This window comes from Balaenoptera physalus (assembly GCF_965194825.1).
Source record: "Balaenoptera physalus genome assembly, chromosome: 3".
Classification (NCBI taxonomy): domain Eukaryota; kingdom Metazoa; phylum Chordata; class Mammalia; order Artiodactyla; family Balaenopteridae; genus Balaenoptera; species Balaenoptera physalus.
This window is the reverse complement of record NC_138890.1, coordinates 5691617-5715748: the sequence shown is the minus strand read 5'-3', so window position 1 is coordinate 5715748 and position 24132 is coordinate 5691617. Positions and strand designations below refer to the sequence as shown.

Genomic DNA, 24132 nt, shown 5'->3' with positions numbered 1-24132 from the left:
GAACTCTACTCAATATCTTGTAGTAATCTATAAGGGAAAACAGTCTGAGAAAGAATATATGTATATACATATATATGTGTGTGTGTGTGTGTGTGTCTGTGTGTGTGTATAACTGAATCATTTTGCTGTACACCTGAACATAACACAACATTGTAAACCAACTATACTTCAATTTAAAAAAAAAAAAAGAAAAGGGAATTCCCTGGCTGTTCAGTGGTTAGGACTCCGTGCTTTCACTGCAGGGGTCTGGGTTCGATCCCTGGCTGGGGAACTAAGATCCCACAAGCCGTGTGGTGTGGCCAAAAATATTTTTTTTTAATTGAAAATAAATAAATGTAAATTTTTTTAAAAAGATGCCCTTCCCTGGTCACCTATGCCAAGGTCCCTTCGTCCTCCTTGGCATCCCCTGCCCCGAGCTCCCACCGAGCATTAATCTCTAAGTTCTGCCAAATTTTCTTGTACACATTTCTTGGGTGTTGTCCCCTCCCCACCGTCTCCGTGTCCACTGTCCTAATTTCGGCCTTGTCATCTCTCCCTGGTCTCTGGCCCCCTGCCTCCGCCTCCTCCAATCCATCCGCTTCCAGAAACAGACCTGACCGTTCTCTCCTTTGCTTAAAAACTGCCCATGTGCATTGCAGGTGGAAACATAAAGTGGTGTAGCTGCTGTGGAAAAGAGTTTAGCACTTCCTCAAAAAGTTGAACATAGAATTACCATATGTCCAGCAAATCCACTTCTGGGTATCTACCTAAAGGATTGGAAAGCAGGGATATTTGTACACCTGTTTTCATAGCAGCACGATTCACAACAGCCCCAAAGTGGAAGCAACCCAAGTGTCCACTGACGGGTAAATGCATAAACACGATGTGGTCCATCCATACAAGGGAATACTATGTAGCCCTTAAAAAGGAAGGAAATTCTGACACCTGCTACAACACGGAGAAACCTTGAGGACATTATGCTCAGTGAAATAAGCCAAACACAAAAGGACAAATAATGTATGATTCCACTCACGTGAGGTCCACAAACAAGTCAAATTCCTAGGGACAGAAAGTAGAGTGGTGGGGGCTGGGGGAGGGGAGCAGGGACTGAGTGTTTCATGGGGACAGAGTTTCAGTTTGGGAAGGTGAGACACTTCTGGGGATGGATGGTTGCACAGTGTGAATCTATTTGGTGCCACTGAACTGTACACTTAAAAATGGCTAAAATGATAAATTTTATGCCATATATATACATACATATGTGTGTGGGCCTACAGGTGAATGTGGGGATGGCCACTCCCAGTGGGGGAAGCTCAGCCCGAGGCTGGGAGTGCAGGTCATGGTGACAAGCTCAAGGCTGTTTCCGGCCCCAGCCCGGGCCATCCTGAGCATGGAAGGTGGGGCGAGGTGCCCCCTGAACCCAAAGATGAGATACGGCCGCTTCCGAGAGGGGAAGGTTTATTGGTGTGACTGATCAAGGGTCACCAGTGCAGTGCTGCCCGTCCCCCGGGGGACAAGCCAGTCCAGTGTGTGGACCCTGGGGGCTGGGGGTCAAGGGGCACCCCGGGGGATCACAGGCATAGCAGCAGGCAGAGGGGGAGTGAGCCGCCCCCAGAGGGCCCACCCCTAGTCCAGCCCAAGGTGGGACCTCTCTCGAGGTCCTCAGGCATCCGCAGATCCGGGGGGGTTCTGCGGCAGACAGTTCCGGTGCCGGAGGATCGACTTGCCCTCCTCCTGCAGGGACAGGGGCGACCCCGCACGTGTCACACAGCCCGGGACACCGGCACAGTCAGCCGGGTCTCCCCACCTTGTGGGGGGCCCGGGCCGCCCGCTCTCACCGTCTCGGAGGCAGTGCTGGGGCTCGCGCCCTCCGGAGATCCCCCTTCGTCCCGCGAGCAGTCTGGTCCCGCATCCTCCTCGTACTCCGTCAGGCAGTCCGACTCTTCCCCTGGAACGGCAGTGGGGGAAGTTGAGGGCGCTCGGGCTGGGCTGACCTCTCCAGCCACCAGTACACCGACCCCAGCCCCACCCTCCTGGGGACGCCCTCAACCCCCTCACCATCTGCACAGCCGTCGGAAACAGAAACATAGCTCGTGGGGGGCTCGATCCGGGACACGATCTCCGCCAAGTCGGTGAAGCCGGAGCTGGGGAAGGCGAGCACCTGCGGGGCGGCGTGGGTGAGGCTCTCAGGGTCGTCTGGGGTCTGGGGGAGACCCAGAGGGGACTGGGGGCGGGGGATGTGTTGTCAGAGTGGCCCCGCCGGAGAAGGAGGGCACAGGCTTACGTCTGCACGGCGGCTCTCGTTAAGATCTGCAGACCGTCGGTCCGTGAGCATCTTTTCAATGACGTCGCCCCGGCTCCAGCCCCCAAACACGGCCTTCCCGTACTGGTAGCCCACATCCTGCAGGAAACAAGGGGGCTGGGGCCATGTCTGCAACCCCCGGGGGTGTTCTTCTCTGCCTCATCTTCTCTGCTTATCCCCACCCTGCCTGCCCCTGCCCTGGCCCCTCAAAAGCCTGATGCTCTGGGGGAGCTGGCATTTGAGACTACACTGATTTCAGAGTCGGCCATACGTAGCACACTCACCCCCATGTCCTCTATCCTGTGCCCCTGCCAGACATTACCAATCACTCTTTGCACATTCTTTCCCACTCAGCCCCATGCAGTGTGCCAAGTACCAAATGATTCGAGATGGTGGCGTGCAGGCTTATTTCAAGGTCTGCAAATATGCGGTATACCCGTAAATATCACCATCTCCCATGCCCATAACAGACATCGCTAATCCAGCATGGCATGTCTTCCCAGTGAGCCCAGAAAGGGAATCAGACATTTTTACTCAAGGCTCTGGGCAGCAGCTACTGATCATATTCTTTTCTTTCTTTCTCTTTTTTTTTTGGCCATGCCGCACAGCACGCGGGATCTTAGTTCCCTGACCAGGGATCAAACCCGTGCCCCCTGCAGTGGAAGCACGGAGTCCTAAGCACCGGACCACCAGAGAAGTCCCAGCTACTGATCGTTTTCAGTTGGTATGGGCTATGACACACTTTTCTGGGTCAGTGGCACATTATACAGGGCTCCATCCAGAGTATCCCAGAAATGGCATTAGAAATCTCTACAGCATGCTTCAGGCAGTGCAGCTGGCACATATTAAGAAACTTAGTTCACACATACACATGTACATCCCCTTGCCACACTCACTGCAGACATCACTGATTGATTACCGTTCTATTCCCCACGGATCCCAAATGGAGCCCTAGAATCCTTCCCCTCATGTTGCTCTGGGCTTTCAGTAGTAAAGCTCTGCCGGCCCACCCCACTGGCACCAAGTGGCTCCCACCCACTCACATAGATCTGGTCGAACTTCCCAAAGTCCATGGTCTTGAAGCAGTCAATGGGTGGGCGCAGGTACTCGCAGTACGAGCTGGACTTCACGACCTCCAGCTGCCGCACGCAGGACACATAGGCCAGGCGAGACTGGATCTCGGCCATGTCTGGAACCTTGATCTTGTCTGCCCAGGGGTTCAGCCGCTTCCACAGCAGCCACCAACCAGAGAGGCTGTCCCCGTAGGTGCTGAGGTCCGTCTCATCCTGGCTTCCCACGTCGATGGCGATGACCGTCTTGGCACCCATGCTGCGAGCAATGTCCGCTGTGGGGCCGGGGGGTCAGGGGGCTGTTCTCCACCAGGACTGAGGCAGGGAAGTTCAACCCAGCCCCACAAACACCATCATGCACGTGGTCACGCAAAAAAAAAAAACCATGCGAACAACATGCAGGCATGCAAAGGGTATGGCTGTAGAGGCCGATGATGTGGAGGAGGGGATGGGTGTTGGAGCTTTTAGGTCTGGGGAACCAGGGCCAGAGGAATGGAGAAGATGGAGGCAAAGGGATAAAGTCACTGGGGAAAGAGACACAAGGTCAGACACATGGGGGACAAAGATATGGAAGGAGACTGACACGGAGAGACAGATTATAGTAAGGATACCAGGAGGCAGAGATGAAGGGATCAGAGTCATGGAAACAGACGGAGGGTCAGAGACACAGGGAGATGTGGGAATAAAGACATCGGGAGACAGAGCCGCGGGGAGAGAAATGCAGGGGACCAGAGACAGCAACAGAGACTCGTGGGAGAGAGAGATATTAGGGGCCAGAGATATGCAAGGAGAGAGAATCCAGGTGGAAAGAGGGATCTTGAGGCTGAGACAAGGGACACAGAGCAAAGAGCCGGATCAAGGAGATTCAGGCAGCAGGACGGATGGAGTGAAGGGTGGGGTGATGGCGCGGTGAGGAGGGTGCTGTAGCCGTGGGTCTGTGTGCCCCACTGAGGGCCCCTGAGTGGGTCTGGGGGTGCCTGGGGGGACATGGACAGGATCCTGTAGCCAGGTCCAGTCCCCAAAGACACCTAAGTCTCCATCAGACTTTGCCCGTGTCCCTCACAAGCTTGTCTGTGTCTCTGTGTGTGTGTGTGTGTGTGTGTGTGTGTGTGTGTCTCTGTGTGTGCTGTACGCACCCCTATCAGGTATGTGCATGTCCTGTCTGTATGTTTGTGAACACACCCACCTCTGGGTATGCTATGCCTCTGTACACACACCCAGGACTGTTTGTATTCCTTTCCCGTGTCCCTAGATCAATGTCTAAGTATGTTTCTTTGTGCGTCCAAGTGTGCCCGTCCACCTGTGAGTTTGTACACACTTGCTCACACGCATGAGATTGTGTGAGTGCAAGTATCTGTACAGAACGCCTATGCAGGAGTTGGCAAGCTGTCTGTAAAAGGCCAGAGAAAAAATAATCTCAGCTTTCCAGGCCATATGGTCTCTGTTGCAACTACTCAACTCTGCTGTGCAGACATAGCCACAGACAAAGGATAAACGATTAGGTGTGGCTGTGTGCCAATAAAACTTTATTTACAAAATCAGGCAGGGGGCCAGATTTGGCTTGTGGGGTGCAGTGTGCAGATCCCTGATCTATGGGACCTCAAGCGCCTGTGTAGCCAGCGTAGGTGTCTACTTGTGTTTGCACGCCACTGGGTGTGTGGAATTTTAAGTTGCAACCCCCCTGCCTCTCATCTGCATGCTTCAAGTGAGTGGGTGTGAAAGAAAGCTCGTCGTGGAGGTGCCCCACCCACCTGCGTGTGTCCACGCTTGCCCTGTGTGTGTGCGTGTCAAATACAGCACGTGGGTGCATCCTTCACCTGCACACACACGTCTGCAATTAGCTTGCCCGCGTGTCTGTGCACGGGGACAAGCAGGCGGCTACTTGCCTGGCAGGTTGTTGATGTAGCCGCCGTCCATGAGGAGGTGCCCGTCCTTGGGGTCGCACAGTGGCGGCAGGTATCCTGAGAGTGTCATGCTGGCACGCACGTATCGCCACAGGGAGCCTGCCCGGCGGGACACACAGACACAGACACGCACAGGCACACTCAGACACACTTGGAGGCCCGGCCAGCCCGGGGGGCTCGCTGACCCGGCACGTTGTTGACGTAGCACCCGTCCACCAGCAGGTGCCCGTCCCTGGGGTCGCAAGGCGGGGGCAGGTAGGGGCAGTAGGAGGCACTGGCCCGGATGTAGCGCCACACGCAGCCTGCGGACACTGGTGTGAGGGGGTGAGGCGCCCGACGAGTCTCTCGGCCTCCTGCCCGCGAGGACAGACATACCTGGGGCCTCTGGGGCATTAGTGGGTGACGATTAGTGCTCAGCACTCAGGCCAGGAGGGGTGGTCACTCATGTTAACAATGTCCCAGATGCTCAGCTGCCCCTCCCCCGCACCCATTCCCCACGTGGCTACAGTGGTTTTGGTGGGGCCGGCTGGGGTACCCACCATCTTTGTGGACACGCATGGCCGAGGCGGTGATGTCCGTGGTCACGTTGAAGTACGGCAGCCACAGGTCCTACAGGGACAGGGACTGAGGTCCAGGAGGAGTGGGGACTCCTGTGCGGAGGGGCAGGGGAGGGGCAGGCATGGGGGAAGCGTGCACCTCGATCTGCTTGTCCTGGAAGACACGGTGGATGCTGCGGTTGAAGGCCGACCCCGTGAACATGGAGGTGACGGGGTAGGTGAGGTCCAGCACGGGCTCCAGAACTGAAGTCATGCTCTAGGGGCAATGGGCCAGCGGGGGGTCAAACAGTTGTCACTTGGGAGCCACTGACTAGGCAGTCCCTAAGGGGCCTGATTTCTCCAGCTGGGAGCTGGAAACTAGGGTCACTAGCCAGGAAGTCACGGGGGGCGGTCATCCAAGGTCCTGGAGGTATCTCTATAAAGGATCCAGGTGGGGTTCACAGATTAAGACGGGGAGGCTCAGGAGAAACCCAGAAGCCCGTCTAGGGTGAGGTTTCAGGGTGCTCCTGGGGTGGGGGGACCCCCTCCCCGCAACACACACCTTGGCCCACTCCCGGGCCCGCTGCTTAGTGCGGCTGGCGCTCCGCTCCTCGGCGTACAGGGCCCCGATGAAGGAGCCGATGGACGTGCCGCCCACCAGGTCGACGGGGACCCCCGCCTCCTCTAATGCCTTCAGCACCCCGATGTGTGAGCAGCCCCTGCAAGGTGGAGACCCAGTGACCCTCTGGGGATCCCCTAAGCCCCACCCCCAGGAATCTTATCCCTTCTCCCTCACCTGCAAGGCAGGTGGTGCCGGCCCGCCCCTATGGGGTCGCGCCCAGGGAATCAGCTCTACCCCTCAGGGCCCCTGGCCCCGCCCCTGCCAGCGCTGGCCCCGCCCCTCACCTGGCCCCGCCCCCGCCCAGCACCAAGGCGATGGTGTTGCCTGTGAGCACCCGCGCCAGGCGGGAGAAGTCGCTGTGCCGGTCTGCGCGCCTCGAGAAAACCTTCTCGTAGAGCTCGTGCTGGTGTGCAAGGAGACAGACGCGGCCCGTGAGGATGCGGGTGTAGGAGGCGGCGTCTGGACCTCCAAGACACTGCCCCGGCCCCTCTGGTCTCTAGGCCACGCCCCTCCAGTAGCCACGCCCCTGAAAGGTCCTGCGAGCCGACCCGTCCCCTGCAGGGCCCCTCACCAGCTTGGCGGGGCTGCGGCGCGAGAAGAGGCGGCGCGGACAGCGCAGATGCAGGTGCCCCGAGCACCAGCTGCGCATGTTGAGCCACTCCACTGTGCGCGTGGGGCCCTGGCCCTCCTCGCGGTGCAGCAGGACCAGCTGCTTGAGGGCGCGCACTGCCGTGTTCTCCAGCATCTGCTCCAGCTTTGTGGGGCGGGGGGAGAAGGGGGAAGCACGGAAGTCACTCTCACCCGTGGTTTCCTCCCTGCCCCTCCCACACCTGGCCCCGTAGTTCCTGGTCACCTAGCCCCACCGGTGAGGGTGCACGTGGCCCGGCGCAGGCACCGGAGGGCAGGGGGCGGGATCCCAGGGATGGGGTCACTGTGAATGGTCTCCGGACCTGGCCAAGCGTGGGCTCCTGGTCGCCAAGGCCCACGATGAGGATGCAGTCGGCCTGGCGCAGGCAGCGCAAGGTCCAGGGCGTCAGCGATGCGTCTGTCTGGTAGAGCACGATGCGGTGCGTGTCCTCCTGCTGGGCCAGCCACCCCGACAGCCGGAATTCTTGGATGCTAGCATGGGGGTGGGGGAGCGTCATCCTGGGGCTGCTCAGGGGTCCCTGCCCTCAGGGACCATGTAGCTCCATTGCTCTGGGGAGGGGGACCTGGACATTCAAGCCCCATACGTCTGCATCCTCCAGGGGCGGATTCACTCCACTGTCTCCCCAGTGATCAGAGGGATGGGGGGGCGCATGCTCCTTGTTTCACAGCCTAGATCTCAAATGAGATCTGAAAGAATCTTACGCTTTGAGCTTATCCCTCGCGCCCCACCCTGACCTCCTGCACCCCCAACACACACCTGTCCAGCGCAGAGGCCCCCAGGCGCGCCCGGATGATGTCACTGTTGAGGAGAAGTGTGGGGCCTGGGGATGGGTGAGGAAGGGTGTTTAGGAACCCAGGTCAACGGAGCTGGAGGGCCCTCCTATAAGACAATACCACCCACTCCGTTCCCACAGCCCTGCTCCAGCCCCCCAGCCCCACCTCTGACCCACCCAGGCGTCTCCATTCATTGGCCAATGCCCCCACCCACGTGCGCCTTGCCCCACGTAGACCGAAAGCCTGCCCTTGCCCACGACTGACCGATGGCTTGCAAAGCATGCTGCAGCTCCAGCATGAAGGCCACCATGGGCACCTCGGCACACACAGGCAGCACTGCCACTGTTGCCAGGTTGCTGGCTGGGTTGGTGAGCTCCGAGTGAGGGGGAACACCTAGTCCCGAACCTGCTGAGACCCCAAAGGATGGTATTTGCTGTGCAGTCCTGTGTCTGGAAAGGTCAACTCTCCTCTGCCTTCTCAGAAATCCCTGTTCCTTGTTCCTCAGCTGAGGCTTAGTGATGCCGTAGTGAAGGTCATGGCCTCGATCCTAGCCTCACAGCCTCAACCACTGTCCTTGATAAGACCTGGCTATCTGACCTTCAGTTCTGGCCCAATCTCCTCAGTGGCCTCCATTACACAACTGTATAACCATTTCTGTTTTCCACTCCACCTGCGTGGACTGATCTGTGCCCCTACCCCATTCTGGCCTTGGGGCCTCTGTCCACTAAAGGGACTTGGACACAAAACTAGACGGAAATGTATTTTTGATGCACTGATTGCTTATCAGCTTCTCTACTTACACTTTAGACCAAGCCATCAACCCCCATCTCTTGACCGGACTTCTCCCTGCCTCCTCTCCTCCAGTTCTTCCTGTAACAGTCTGAACAAGTTCAAATGCCTTTCGACGGCTCCCAGTCCCTGCGTGACTTGCCCCCCCCACCCCGCTATTCCTCCCCCTCACTCACTTCCCTCCTTGAAGTGTTTCAACACCACCAAACCCTGTGTGCAGAGCCTTCAGAGTTCTGCCAGCGTCTGGCCCTATCTCATTTATCAAGTCTCAGCTCATTGTCCTCAGAAAAGCCTCCCTCCCTCCCCTAGTCATACCCCATCAAGACCCTATTTTGTTTTCTGCACCGTACGTTATCCGACATTGTACTCTTTCTTTGTATTTTAAAAACTGTATCTTGCTTCCGAAGCTGTAAACCCTTCTAGGGGTTTTGTCTGTCTTGTGCATTCTCCAGGTTCCCAGAGGTCTGAGATTTTAAAGTCCCTGCCCCTATATCTGCCCCAGAATCACACCAAGGGCAGTCCTGGCAGCTGGGTGGGAGAGAACGTGTATTTGTGTGCTTGGTGCAAGACTGGGGGAAAAGTCTATCGGGGAAGACCCTGGGCATGGGGGCAGTTCTTGGCCACGGCTCACTGCCCCACTCCTACCCTCAGGATCCAGGTGCCAGGGCTGCTGGGGCAGAAGCCCCTGGGGGGAAAAGGAGAGTAGAGGTTGCCAGGCTGGTCCAGGGTCAGGTCACCATAACACAGGTCCATATTTCTGCACATCTCGAATCTGACTCAATTTCCCAGTGTATCCTAGCTGACGGAAACCACATCTCCCAGCATGCCCTGGGAAGGGACCCACACCACCATCACCCCCAGCATGCACTGGGACAGGGACCATCTCCCAGCATTCACCGGGACCAGGAACCACATCTCCCACCAGGCTGGTAACCTACAGAGCCACTTTCCAACATGCCCTGGGCCCCAAACACCACCCCATAGACTATACTTACCAGCACACTTTAGTCTAGGTTTCCCCTTCCTAGTATGTGGACTCCATCCTCCAGCCAACCCTGATACCCAGAACCAAGCTTGCCCTAAAGACTCCACCTCTCAGCACCACTGATACTTCAGATTCCATTAACAAGCCGGCCCTGGGTCCAGGACTCCGTTTCCCAGCATGCCCAGCAACCCGAACTGCAGCCCACAGTATGCACCGGAACTCGGAACTCGGATTCCCACTTCCCGCTTGAAGCCCCGCCCAGAGCAGGTTATACGCGGGACTCCACTTCCCAGCATGCCCCGGGTTCATGGCTCCCTCTCCTAGCTCGTTCTGGGCATTGGACTAGATCCCTTAGCATTCGCGGGCGCCGGCCAGCTCTCACCTGGGAAGGGTCCTTGCAGCTGCTGCAAATTCCCCAGAATTTTCTGGCTCAGCAGGTGGATGAGGCGGGTCACGACCTGGGGCGTTGGAGGCCGGCGGTCCAGTGAGACTGGAGGAGCAATTCTGCACCATCTTTTCCTCCTCTACCAGGGCGCCTGGGTCCCTGTTACCTGAGCCCCACCCCATGAGCCCCGCCCTCACTTGGAGGCTTCACCTCCTTCCTAGGCCTCCACCCCCATCTAACCCCCCTCTCCACACATTAGGCCCTGCCTTCTCTGGGTACCCGCCCCCACTCCCATCTGTCCAGCCCCCATTAGGAGAACAGCCCACAACCCAACGAGCTGCACCTGCGGGTATCGACGTTTGATGTGGCCCAGGGTGCCCTCGGGGAGTTTGGCCAGCTCTGTGTCGCGCACCGCGTGCACCGTCGTGGCACGTGGCTGCCTGGTCAGCGCCTCCACCTAGGGGACAGTGTGCCTGAAGGGCTGCGTGAGCCAGGAGCTTGATAGGTAAGGGGGAGGACGACCATGGGTGCAGAGAGGAGGCGGTACCGAGTCCCCCCCAACCCCGCCCCAACCCCCAGATGGGGGTGGAGAGAACCAAGCCTCACTACCCATCTCGGGGCTCTGAGGAAAGGGAGAGGACAGGAGGACAGGGGTCCACACCGGCGGGGTCCCCTCTTCTGATGGAGAGAGGTCTGGAGACGGATTCAGATCAGACTCACCACCCTGGTGAGGTTGCCCCCATCGCCCCGCCCCATGGAAAGGAGCTGGGGAAAGTGGATTGCACGAGGTCATAGGTTGGGGAGGAAGCGTTCACTACCCCCAACAGGTTACCCGGGATGAAGTGTATGTTGGGCGTGGGGGGAAACTGGACTGGGAGAGGTTAGAGGTCAGTGGGTGGGGCCGAGCTCACCACTCCTATGAGATCCCCGCGGCCGTACTCGCCCACCAGCTCCTTCTTGCCGTTGCCACGCTGGATGACACTTCGCAGACGCCCATTGAGCACGATGTAGGTGCAGTCGGAGCGGTCGCCCTGTCTGGGGTGGCGGTGAGAGGGGCGGGTCAGACAGGGTAAGGGTCCTCGTAGGCAGGGCCTGCGGGGAGAGGTGGGGGCGGGGCCTGCACCTGTACAGTGCGCGTCCCGCCTCCACCGCTGTCCAGTCGATGGCGAAGTCCATCTGGCGCACGAAGGGTGACATCCTCGCGGCCACGGTCTGCGCGGCGCTCAGCACTACACTGGGCTGTGCACGCATGATCCTGTAGGTGAAGGGCGGGGGTGCATGGGCCGGGGGCGCCCTAGAACAGCCCTTAGGGAGTGGAGAGGGTGGGTGATGGCCTGGAGGTGGGACAGGAAGGGCTCAAAGCTGCCCTGGAAAACTGTTGGCTGTTCAGAGGGATGGCCTCATGCAGGGCAGAATGGAGTTGGTCGGGGCTGCCTGAGCGTCACCCCCACCCCAATATCGGGCCCAGTCATACTCATAGAAGTCAGACTTGGAGATCCGCAGGAAGGTGCAATCACGCTGGGCTCGCAGCGTGAAGATGAGGGGCTCGCCGGTAAGCACGGCCAGCTGTCCCACCAGCTCTCCAGGCTGCACCACGAACAGGCACACATCTTCGGCCTTGTCGATCATGCGCTGGTAGACGTGCAGGCAGCCCCAGAGCACGAAGTGCAGGCTCACATCCTGTAGGGCAAGGGCCAGGAGATGGGCACAGGGGCACCACCTCACCCACAACTCAGGTCAGTGCACTCCAGAGGAAAGGTTAAGGAAGGAAAAGTTGGAGAGAGTGAAGGCTTTCCAAAGCACTGAGCTGAGCAGCATATGTATCTATATTCCCACTCAGCACCCAGAGCAGACATTGCTAATGGATGACCCAACTCAGCCCAGATTAAGGCCCATGAATTCTTTTCAACACAGCCAGCAAGAGCCTACGAAGACTGGCTACACAGGAGCATGGCTGAGCTTAGAGCCTCTTTGCTTGTGCTGGGCAACTGCATAGCTACATGGAAAAGAATAAAGTTGGATTTTCACCTTATGCCATATTAAAATGGATCAAAGACATGAATCTGAGAGCTTAAACTATAAAACTCTTAGAAGATGGGACTTCCCTGGTGGCGCAGTGGTTAAAAATCTGCCTGCCAATGCAGGGGACACGGGTTCGAGCCCTAGTCCGGTAAGATCCCACAGGCCGCCGAGCAACAAAGCCCATGCGCCACAACTACTGAGCCCACGAGCCACAACTACTGAAGCCCATGTGCCTAGAGCCCATGCTCCACAACAAGAGAAGCCACCACAATGAGAAGCCGGCGCACCACAACGAAGAGTAGCCCCCACTCGCAGCAACTAGAGTAAGCCCATGCGCAGCAATGAAGACCCAACGCAGCCAAATACATATATACATACATACATACATAAAACTCTTAGAAGAAAATATAAGGGTCAATCATGGTCACACTGAATTTGGCAACAGAATCTTGGATATGATACCAAAAGCCCAACCAACAAAATGAAAAATAGATAAACTGGACTTCAACAAAATTAAAAACTTTTGAGTTTCAAAGGGCACTATCAAGGAAGTGAAAGGACAACACACCGTATGGGAGAAATATTTGCCAATCATATATCTGCTAAGGGTCTGGTATCCAGAATATGTAAAGAATTCTTACAACTCAGTACTAAAAAGACAAATAACTCAGTTAAAAAGTGGGCAAGGGCTTCCCTGGTGGTACAGTGGTTAAGAATCCACCTGTCAATGCAGGGGACATGGGTTCGAGCCCTGGTCTGGGAAGATCCCACATGCCACGGAGCTACTAAGCCCGTGCACCATACCTACTGAGCCTGCACTCTAGAGCCTGCGAGCTCCAACTACTGAGCCCCCGTGCTACAGCTACTGAAGCCCGCGCGCCTAGAGCCCACGCTCCACAACAAGAGAAGCCACCGCAATGAGAAGCCTGTGAAGTGCAACGAAGAGTAGTCCCCGCTCACCGCAACTAGAGAAAGCCTGCGTGCAGCAATGAAGACCCACTGCAGCCAAAAATAAATAAATAAAATAAATTTTAAAAAAATGGTCAAAGGCTCTGAATAGACATTTCTCCAAAGAAGATATATGAATGGCCAGTAAGCCCATGAAAAGATGCTCAACATCATGAATCATTAGGGAAATGCAAATCAAAACCACAATGAGACGCCACTTCACACCCACTAGGATGGCTTGAATCAAAAAGTGTTAGAGAGGATGTAAGAAACTGGAATCCTTACACACTGCTGGTGGGACTGTAAAATGGTGCAGCCACTGGGAAACAATCTGGCAAAAAATTTTAAAGTCCTCAAAGAATTAAAAATAGAGTTGCCGGGGACTTCTCTGGTGGCACAGTGATTGAGAATCCACCTGCCAATGCAGGGGACACAGGTTCAATCCCTGGTCTGGGAAGATCCCATATGCCACGGAGCAACTAAGCCCGTGCGCCACAACTACTGAGCCTGTGCTCTAGAGCCCGTGAGCCACAGCTACTGAGCCCACACGCCGCAACTACTGAAGCCTGTGTGCCTAGAGCCTGTGCTCCACAACAAGAGAAGCCACCGCAATGAGAAGCCCGTGCACCGCAACGAAGAGTAGCCCCCGCTCACCGGAACTAGAGAAAGCCTGCATGCAGCAACAAAGACCCAACGCAGCCAAAAGAAAAAAACAGAGTTGCCATATGACCCAGCAACTCAACTCCTAGGTATCTACCGAACAGAAATGAAAACGTGTCCACAAAGACATCTGCACATAAACGTTCATAGCCGCATTATGCCTACTAGCCAAAAGGTAGAAATAACTCAATGTCCATCAACTGATGAATTAAGAAGCAAAACGTGGTCCATTCATACAATGGAACAGTAGTCAGCCGTAATAGAATGAAGCAATGACACATGCCACAACATGCATGAACCTTGAAAACATCATACTAAGTGAAAGAAGCCCAGACACAAGGGGCCACATATTGTATGATTCCATTTATATGAAATGTCCAGAATGGGCAAATCTATAGAAACGTAAGATTAGTAGTTGCTTAGGGCTGGGGCTGTTTAGGAGGTAGGAGACTGATGGCTTAAGGGTACGGTGTTTCTTTTTTAAGGTGATGCTCTAAAATGCACAGTGGTGATGGTTGCACAACTATGTGAATATACTAAAAACCACTGAATTGTACTCTTTAAATGGGTGAATTGTATAATGCATGAATTACGTCTCTAAAAAAAAAAAAAATCCCCTTTGGGAAGTTCCCTGGTGATCTAGAGGTTAGGATTCGCCACTTTCACTGCTGGAGCCCGGAGCCTGGCTTCAGTCCCTGGTCAGGGAACTGAGATCCTGCAAGCCGTGCAGTGCATCCAAAAAAAAAAAAAAAAAATCCCCTTGCTCCCAGTTCCCTTGTTCCACTCCATCCCTGTTGACTTCCTTTTGTTTCCTACAGATGGAATAGCTCTACCACAGGACATTTGCACAAACTGTCCCCTCTGCATAGAATGCTCTTTCCTTCCCCTTGCACCTAGTTAATTCATCCTCATCCTTCCTCCTTCTCTGGAGGTCACTTCCACAGAGACACTGCCTTGACTAAACCAGACGTTGTGGAGCTGAGAACATCTCCTTTGTAGCACTAAGCACATATGATTCAGCAACCATTTGTGTAATCCTTTGACTGTAATGTCTGTCAGAACTATGAGCTTCCCAAAGGCAGGGGACCCCACTGGTGTTTCTTGCCTCTGCAACAACCCTGGGACACAGCAAACGCCCCTCTCCCCTCTGGTTAGCCTGCCCAGCTGGATGCCTCTCTGACCCACCCTTTCAAATAAGGAACTGAAACCGCCCAGAGACAGAAAGGTTCCTTCCTCATTCATTACACAAACCTGTCTGACACCCCACAAAGCCCCAGATGAGTGCCAAAACACTGCAAGGATCCCTGGGAGAGGCCCAGGCCCAGGAGACATACACACATGCTGGGACCTTCCAAGATAGAATTCCCAGACTGGGTTTGGGATATAAATGGGAGTGATTAATAGTAGGCTGCCATTTGTCCTCAGATTGGGAAGCATGTTTTTTTCCACTGCAGGATTTCTCAGAGCCTTGAATACGCTAATAATGCTCACTGGGAGCTGCCAAGAAGGGGTAAAATAACCTGCGTTTCTCCAACATGTTGCACACAGACCCCTTGTGATGTGGCTGTTCCATGAAATACACTTTGGGAAATGTTTGTGGAAAGCGGGGTTTCTCAACCTTGGCAACACTGACGTTTTGGACTGGAGAATTCTCTTGTAGGGGGACTGGCCCATGCAGTCCTGCATCCCTGGTCTCTAACCCATTAGATGACAGTAGCACCCTCCCAAGTCAATCAAAAATGTCCCGACGTTGCCAAATGTCGTTGACAACGACGTTGAAAACTATTGGTGTAAAGTTTCAGAGGGGGGCACAGCAGACCAGCTTTGTCCCTAACAAAGTCCTGAAGACCCCGAGGAGCCTGGTGTGTTAGCAGGCTGGGCTGGGGCTGGGGCCGGGCCGGGCTGAGCCCAGCAGAGGCTCCTAGATAAGCAGGGGCCCGGGGCCCCTGCAAGGGCCATGGTGTGACCACACTTCCTCAGCCAGTCCCTCAAGTACCTCAAACAGCTGGCACAAAACTTCCTCTGCAGAAAGGAGCCCACCCTGCAATGAGCAGCTCGATGTGGCAGCTCAGTCAACTGATCACGTGATATAACAACAACCCTTAAGTCAACCATACTCCAATAAAAATTAAAAACAACAACCATAACCACCCAGCCAGCTAATAGCTGGGCCACCCCCAGCCCCTCCCCCAAGCCCAGGGCTCCTCCCCTGAGCCTGGGGCGGTGCTGTGGTCTCAACGCCTAAGTCATGTCACCCCTACTGTCACCCCCACCCCATCCCCCGACTGGGAGCTGCTGCTCCAACCCTCCCCTGGCCTGTCACCCTTGCAAACCCTAGTAGCTGCGAACTGGGTATTTCCTGTTTCATCCTCACAACAATTCTAGCAGAGAGTTATGACCCTCATTGCGCAGGCGAGGAAGATGACAAGTTTCTAGATGATTCACCCAAGGTCACACAGGGAGTCAGGGCAGAGTCCAGATTTCACCTTTGGCTTCCTCCCTAACCCTCCTCCTCTGTGCTCCTGGGCTGTGACGTCACAATGGGTCTCAGTTTCCCCGCCTGGAGAATGGACGGCTTAGTGGGATGCACAGTTTCCCACACCTGTGTGTCGCCAGGAGGCACTGAAATCCAGCTCATGGGGCTAGTTCCCGGCCTCCAGGTCCAGATTCTGACCTGCACCCGTTTACTGAGCGCCCCCATCCCAGCAGGGACCCAGGAATGAGAAGCAGACAGAGCATCAGAGTATGCTGTAGAGTTGAAAGGTCAGAAAATGGAGGTTGCAGGAAACACCAGGACAGGGAAGAGAAATCTAGGGGTGGGGGTCCTAGTGTAAAAGGTTCAGGGATTAGAGGAGAAAGGTCAATATGTCCAGAGAACATGGGGAGGGAGGGCTGTGAGTCAGAGTCATAGGATCCAAAGGTCAGGGGTTGGAAATCATATACTGGGAGGTCTACACCTAAGGTGTAAAGGCAAGGATCAGAGATCAGAGAGAGAGGCCTTGGGTCGGGGCTGCATGATCGGCGTGCAGGGCTCAGCCTCACCTGGTCCCCCTGGCGGGCAATGATGGTGCCGGCTTTGGTGTGATGCAGCAAGACGCGGCTGTTCAAAAGGGAGGGGTCCTGGGGAGGAAGGAAAGGGGGTTGAGACTGGCCCAGCCAGGCCTCCCACCCCCCCAACCTGGTCCCCCAGACGCCCTCAGCTGCCCACCTCAATCCGCATCAGCTTGGCCAGCTCCCGCTTCGCCGCCTCAAAGATGCTGCTCGTCTGGCGGCCCTGGTAGGGCCCGAAGGGGCACCCGCCGGTGGCCGACTCGTCCTCACAGTAGCTGTATTCACAGGCGCCGGCTGGCTGCTCCCGGGCCTCCTGAGTAGGGGTCTGTGTGGGGCAAGGCCTGTGACCTCCCTGCTCCCACCCGACCTTCCTCCTCGGGGGACTCCACCTGTGGCCAGACCAGGGTCCCAGGAGGGGACTGGGGCGGGGTGGGGGAAGAAGGCAGGTCCTTACCCGAGCCAGGGCTGCCTGGAGCCCCACTGAGGCCTCTTCCTGCAGGGACACGGAGATCCGGCCCCGCTCATATGCCATGTCGAAGTCCGAGCGAGGGCCACCCTGCAAGCCTGCAGTGGGCAGGGGGCAATAAATGCAATAAAGATGAGAGTGACCATAGCTGGAGTCTAAGCAAGCACTACCTATGTACCCGAGGCCATGGCTACACAGACATGACTAATCGATCACCGCTCTGTCCCTCGCAACCCTTCTCACCACAGTTGGGAGGGCACCATCTCAACGACTACCCGCAAAAAAAAGACATGAGAAAGTGCTGCCGATATTCCCATTTCACGGATGAGAAAAATCAAGACTGGCAGGCCTGCATCCAACCCAGAAATTCGATGGCCTCCCCCCACTCCACTTGGTGGCCCAAACCTGAGATGTCCACGGGCATCGAGATGCAGCGACTCAGCAAGGGGGCCGAGGGGGCTTCCAGGGATGTGGGCTTCACTGGGTCCCCTGGGGGAGACGCGTGTTCAGGCTCCAGCTCCTCAGAGCGCCCAGGACTGGGGGTGGGGAGCTGAAGGGGGCCTGGGGAGGGGTCATCTCAGAGTCCCTGGGGACTGGGGGACTAGCAAAAGTGATTCCAATGGGCCCGTGGGACTGAGGCCAGGGCTCCTGGGGGAACCAAACAGGAGTCACACCTGGGTACCTAGCTAAGCGGGTCCCTGGGGGCCTGGGCAGGTCAGGTGGGAGTATCTGAGGAACTGAGACAGGCATTCAGGGGCAGAGCCTGGGCTTCTTGGGAGTGGGCTGGGCCAGCCTACGGTTCCTGGGGGTCAGGCAGGGGCCATCTTGGGTACCTGCAGTTCCAGGCAGTGGGGCCCCGGTGGGGTCAGGCGGCCGGCCAGGCGTCTCCCTCGGCTCCTCAGTAGCCGAGGTGCTGACCGTCCGCTTGGAGCCACGCACAGGGCTGGTGCGGGCTGGGAGGCCCGGGCTGGGGAAGAGGCGCAGGGGCTGGATCTCCTGGGGGCAGAGGGGATCCTGTGGCGTGTCCGGGGAGGCACACGCCACACACCCCTCCGGCCCCTGGTGCTCTCCACGTAACTCACATGGCTGAAGAGCTCATTGGTCAGGCCCAGGTAGTTGTGAAGTGCCAGGAAAGTGACCCGCTGCAGCCTCACCATGATGATCTTTGGGGACATGGTCGTCAGAGGAGGGGGCCAGGGAGAAAGAGGGTGAGCCACAGGACTTAGCACTAAGGGGGTGAGGCCGTGGATGGGGAGATGGAGATGGAGCTAAGGTCAGAAGGTCAAGGTCGGAGCAGGAAGGGGCTGGGCAGGGCCCTAGGAGCCAGGGAGAAACCGACAATCAGGCGGCAGAAACCTGGGGACAGGGGGTGGAGGCAGCTCATGGGAGGAGTCAGGGAGGTCTGGCTGCTCAGGGCCGATAAGCACAGCTTCAGTGCCTGCTGGCTGCTGGGTCCCAGCCCCGGGAGCCTGTGACGGGTGGGGGGTTACGGAAGGAAGTGGACGGCCCGCTGACCTGCACGACCCGCACCAAGCTCTCGGGATACTTGGTGAAGACGGCTGAGAAGGCCTCGACTGGAAGCCGCAGCACCGTGGAGTCTCGGGCCGCCCGAGCGGACACAGTGCGCTGGGGGTGCTGGTGACCCTGGGGGTGCAGGGGGCACAAGGAGAATCAAGGTCAGGGGCTGTGAGAGCCCCCCTTCCCGCTCCCCCCCGACCCCTCCTGATGCCACTGCCTTGAGGGACCACTGGCAACATCAGGGACGCATCAGAGATGGGGGCCCTGGGGGTGACCCTCTCCAGCCCAGCCTGGTGGCTGTGGCCTCCCAGCCAGCCTCCCCAGCCCCCTCCGTACTGGTCACTCACGGTGATGACATCCAGGATGCTCAGCAGGCTGTTGACACTGTCCCCAGGAACCACTTCCTTCACCACACACTCCTTGCCATCCTGAGACATGGGGTGGCGGAGGGGCGCACTGACCAGCGCTGCCCCTGCCCTGCCAGCCCACATCCTGCCCCCCGACCACGCCACTGGTCCTCACTCTCCCTCGGTGATCACTGACACCCGGACCCCACTGAACCTTCCGGCCAGCATCACTAACCATAACCGGTGACTGGGCAGACCACCCCAGATGCCCTTGGACACCCGTTCCCAACTCCTGCCTGCACATCTCATAAGACCACCAACCCTGGGAGTTCCCTGGTGGTCTAGTGGTTAGGATTTGGCGCTTTCACTGCCGTGGCCCGGGTTCAATCCCTGGTGGGGGAACTAAGATCCCACAAGCTGCGCCTCGCGGCATTGCCAAAATTAAAAAAAAAAAAAAGCCCACCAACCCTGCTGACCAAAAGCACTGCCTGTCCCCAGCGACCGCTGCACCATTGCTCATCCCTGCCGCCCATCTCCCCGTGGTGCCCCCCGGAGGGGGAGCCCACTCACAGGAGCCGGCAGACAGAGCTCCAGCAGCCCATCCTGCACCACGTAGATGCTGGCATCGGGCTGGCCTGGCCGGAAGACGTAGTCACCCTGGCTGAGCCGCTGGAAGACCATGTGCCGGCACAGCTCCAGGAAGAGCGGCTTCTCAAAGTGGCCCAGCACCCTGTTGGATAGGGACCGGTGAGTGGAGAGATGCAGGAGGTCAGGTCAGCCCCAGCTCTGCAGCCCCCTGCCTGCACCCTGACACTGACCGGACGTTCTTGAGCATGTAGAGCACCTCGGAGGGCAGGTGGGAGTTGGCCAGGTCGCCCTCGGTCAGGTCAGCCTCCAGCACCGCAGGCGGGGGCTCCTTCCGCTGCAGCGTTGGCGTCTCTTTCTGGATGCGCAGGATCCTGGTGGGAGGAGAGGGGAGCGAGGGGGGGTGGTGAAAAGCAGGGAGAGGGCTCAGGAAGACCTGAGACCCCCCCACAGAGCCCTTCCCTGGGGTCACCAGAGCAGGGCTCAGCAAACTCTGGCCCGCTGGCCAAATTAGGCCAGCCACCTCCTTTTGTAAATAAAGTTTTATTGGCACGAGCTATTAATACATTCATTCATTTACATATTGTCTGAGGCTGCTTTAATGCTACAACAGCAGAGTTGAGTCGTTGCAGCAGCGTTGCGTGCAGCCTGCAAAGCCCCAGATGTGGCCCAAAAAAGAGAAAAGTTGCTGACCCCTGAAATAAAACCCTGAGGTCACCCTTCACCAGTCACAGGCTCCCTAGATGGACCCTCTCATTAAGTGGATCCCTGACACAGCTTCCAAGATATGGGCAGACCCCAGAAAAGTGCCTCTGTTCATCATGGGACCCCACATATTGCACGCCTCCATCATGTAGCCTCTGTCATGTAGGCAGAGCCTTGGGGTAGCTTCCATTATATCAGGAGACCCCAGATACAGCCTCTCTGATCCTTGTAAAAATCCCTGAGATAACCCTTCCTCCCCAGTCTCAGACAACCCTGAGATAGCCTCTCTGATGGTCACAGAGACTCTTGAGATAGCCCTGGTTACATGCAGAGAATCCAGATACAGCCCCTCTGCTAACCATGGACCTAGGAGAGCTCCTCCCTGGGAGTCACAGTTGCTACTGAAGACGGTCCTTCCACTAGTCACAAAATGCTCAAGATAGACCCTCTAGAATGAGCTTAAACTGAGTTCAACTCCACATTACAGAGAAATCCAGAAATAGTTCCTCTTCTGATCAGGAAGATCCTTGGGCTAGCCCTTGCCCAGGTCACAGAGAGCTGAGATAGCTCTCTCAAGGTCACGGCACCATCAGCGTAGCTCCTCAAGGGTGTGCAGACACTGAAACCGCCCCCAGGAGGTGGACAGACCCTCAACTAATTGTGAAAGATCTAGAGATAGCCCTCCTACTCAAGTCATAGAAAGCCATGGAATAGCACACCTGTTGACCATGGACATCCCTGGAATGGCCCCTCAGTGCGAAGAAACACTTGAGACAGACCTTCAAAATAGACTCTGTAATGTCAGGAGACCCCAGAGCCAGCTCCTAACTTGGAAAGATCCCTGAGAGAGTCTTTCTCAGAGACGCTGAGGGAGCCCTTTGCTGATGATATGCCCTGACATGCCCTTCCTGTGTCTCTAGCGCCAAAAGATTCTTGAGATGACTCCTAGGGAACAGAACCCCCTAACAAAGCCTCCGTGTAGTGTGGGAAAAATCCAAGGGAGGTGACATAGAGAGATGCTTTCTGATGCAGAGAGATTGCTGAGATAACCCCTAGGGAACAAAAGCCAGAGATAGCCCCTCCTGCAGGCCCCAGAAAGACCTGCGATAACTCCAGTGAGACTCTGGAATAAACCCTCTCGTGTGAGGACCCCAGATTTGACCCCTAAGGGTATGACAAGACATCCGAGATAGTGCCTGGGGATTAAATAACTCACGGATGCCCCTGTGGCAGGGAACATCACTGAGAGAGCCCTCAGGTGATAGAGACAGCCTGTCTGGTGGGGGAGAGCTCTGAAATGGTCCCACTGACATGGAAAGACTCCTAAGACAGTCGGTGGGGTTCAAAGAAGCCTGAGATACACCCTTCGGTGTGGGATGATCACTCAAAAAGCCCTGGACAGCCCCAAGTACACCTAGCACAGCCTTACTTCTTAGCAATGTTGAGCATCTTAAGTTTCTTCTTCATGCGTGGCCGGGAAGTGGTGGAGACGGAGGCGTCCACCAGCGAAGAAGTGGATTGTGATACCTGGGAGGATTAAGGTGGGGGGGAGGTGGGAGGAATGCGTCAACTGCCAGTTCAGACCCTAGGGAAGAGGAGGGGGGCAGATCCAGAGGCCCTTGATCAAGGAGGGCGGCCGGCTTACTACGAAGTATAACTAGGGAAAGGGCAGGGTCTCTGTGTGGCCAGTGGGAGCCCCAGGGGGTCCCAGACTCACCTTCCGCATAATCTTCCGGCCATAGAAAAGCACTTTATCTCTCTTCCGGAATCGATACCGCGGGCCATCCGGGGCTGGGGTTTCTGGGGATAAGTGCGGAGAGGGGCATTCTGAGCTCCACGCACACTCCGCACGGGCCAGAGATGGGGACGCTGCGTACAGGCTCCAGCAAATCCCATCTCTACTGCCTCAGGGGCCCGGACATTTCAGCTTCCCATCCCTCAGCACCCCCAGAAGGCCCTCTGGGTCCTCACTCGGCACTCGAAGCCTCCGCACCAGCAGGAGGATGAGCACGGCCGTGACCAGCACCGCGACTCCAGCCCCGATCATCACACCCAGCACCTGCGGGACGAACGGCACTGGCTGCGCATCGCATACCCGCTCCGCCAAGCCTTCCCCGGGGGCCGGGACGCCCGGGACCTCATCCCACTGAGCCAAGGCCGCCTCCGAGATCGCAGTCGGCCCGGGCCTCGACGTCCCCATCTGCAAAATGGGCCAGCGCTGCTCCCTCCCCTGGGGAGCAACGCTGTCTGGAGGCTCGGCGGCCCGCAGTGCACACCGGGAAACGTAGTTCCGCCTGAACAGACGCAGACTGGTTCTCGCGGGACCGCGATGATGAGCGCTGAGCACGTCGGGAATTGTAGTCCCCGCGGCGCCACACAAACCCCCAACCCTTACCATTCCGGTTTGCAGCGGCGCCTCCATCAGTTGTCTCAGGCTGGGCGGCAGGTCTGGTAGTTCAGACTCCTGGGGAGAAAGAAGCAGGACGAACCCGGGCAAGTCATCACTCTGGGCCCGCCCCTCCCCTGCTGCAAGCCCTGCCCCCTTCGTACCCACTGCCGGGGAGGCTTCTCCGCAGGCCTGGGGGCGACTGAAGGGGCGCTGCGGAGCAGAGGGGTGGGGCAAATTGACCTCGGGGCCCGAGCTAGGGAGTAAGGTGGGTCCCCGGGTCCCCACCAGGCTCCCCTTACCTACGCACCAGGCCGACCTGATGCCCCACTTATCCAGACCCACCCCGGGGCCAAAGGGCAGCCGGCCGGGCACCCACTGTTAGCAGCCAGCGAACAAGTCCCTGAAGGGGCACGGATCAATCCTGATCCACCGAGCCCTAGGTCGCACCCCAGCACCCCCTGCGAAGACTGGATGCCCGCACCCCACGAAAACTGGGCCCGAGTCATGGGGCCGGGGAGATGCCTGGCTCCCGGCCCAAGCCTGGCCCCGGGGAGACAGAGGCTGGGGCACGGGGGAGTGCAGTCAGGAGCTCCTTCACAAGGGGTCGTGGTGCAATGCCGAGGTCTCAGTAGCATCCTGGGACGCTCGGAGTGGGGTGGGCTCGCAAAGTGTTACTGGGTAATACTGGAGATTTACTGTCACGTAATAGTAAAGTTATGGGGTCTCTGATGGTGCGGATTATCACTGGGACTCCAGGAACGATGCTGGCGCCATTGCTGGGAGACGTAACCAGGGACGCTGGAATTACGGGTGGGGGGGGGTGGGGGGGGTCACTAGGAAGTTACCGAGAGATTCTGAGGACTATAGGACTATTACTGGGAAAACCGGGAGCTGGTTGGGCACGTCCCTGGAGTCGTTCGAGCATGATACTGAGGAATGCTGGAATATTACTGAGACTTTTCTGGGAGGCTGAGGCTGTTTCTGGCGCCATTCGAGTATTAATGGAAATTTGGGGGAGTCACTGGGTCCTTGAGACATTACCTGTAAAATTCACGGGGGACTAGTCCCCTTCCAACCGAGGGTGCACCTGGCTACCGGTGCGAAAACACCTGCCGGAAGCTGGGGCATGGGGGAGACGGGAGAGTCAGAAAGTCGGGAGCTACCGGGAATCGGCGGAGGACACACCTTGGGAAAGCCGAGGGCTCGCTAACAACCCGCGAAGGGACGGGGCGAAGAAAACCCGGACTCACCCAAAGGGCCGCAGCCGGGATCCACTCTGCGCCAACTCCGTTAACGTTCTGCCCAGCGCCGCAGGCGCGGCCCCTTTAAGTTATTCACCACAGGGTGCGCCACGGCCCCGCCCCCCGCCATGTTTGGAAGGTCGCGCTGAGCCAGCCACACTGAGTGTGGCGACGCTTTAAAGGGACCGAAGACCAGTTGGCGCAGG

At 57.2% G+C, this 24132-nt stretch overlaps 1 protein-coding gene across 10 annotated transcripts; it reads right to left on the bottom strand.

Moving 5' to 3' along the window:
- Positions 1–1420: 1420 nt before the first annotated feature.
- PNPLA6 (patatin like domain 6, lysophospholipase) lies at positions 1421–24039 on the bottom strand. Of its 10 annotated transcripts, none has more exons than XM_082455403.1 (34): positions 23936–24039; positions 22692–22760; positions 22268–22355; positions 22014–22096; positions 21726–21823; positions 19825–19965; positions 19577–19736; positions 19007–19087; positions 18657–18785; positions 18224–18304; positions 17975–18137; positions 17547–17630; positions 17130–17239; positions 16833–17000; positions 16667–16744; positions 11469–11674; positions 11118–11249; positions 10906–11029; positions 10338–10451; positions 9992–10067; positions 8100–8243; positions 7819–7882; positions 7364–7532; positions 6985–7167; positions 6698–6816; positions 6354–6510; positions 5952–6068; positions 5795–5864; positions 5238–5354; positions 3325–3626; positions 2264–2380; positions 2038–2140; positions 1818–1927; positions 1421–1713 (listed from the first exon to the last, which is right to left on the bottom strand). In XM_082455403.1, the coding sequence occupies exons 2-34, from the start codon at positions 22716–22718 to the stop codon at positions 1642–1644; spliced, it is 3987 nt and encodes a 1328-aa protein (XP_082311529.1). In that variant the 5' UTR covers positions 22719–22760; positions 23936–24039; the 3' UTR covers positions 1421–1641. The 10 variants fall into 10 exon arrangements, with proteins under 10 accessions (XP_082311529.1, XP_082311531.1, XP_082311534.1 ...); XM_082455405.1 differs by having other exon boundaries at positions 8100–8240; XM_082455408.1 differs by having other exon boundaries at positions 8100–8240; positions 16833–16988; positions 23936–24009.
- Positions 24040–24132: the final 93 nt, after the last annotated feature.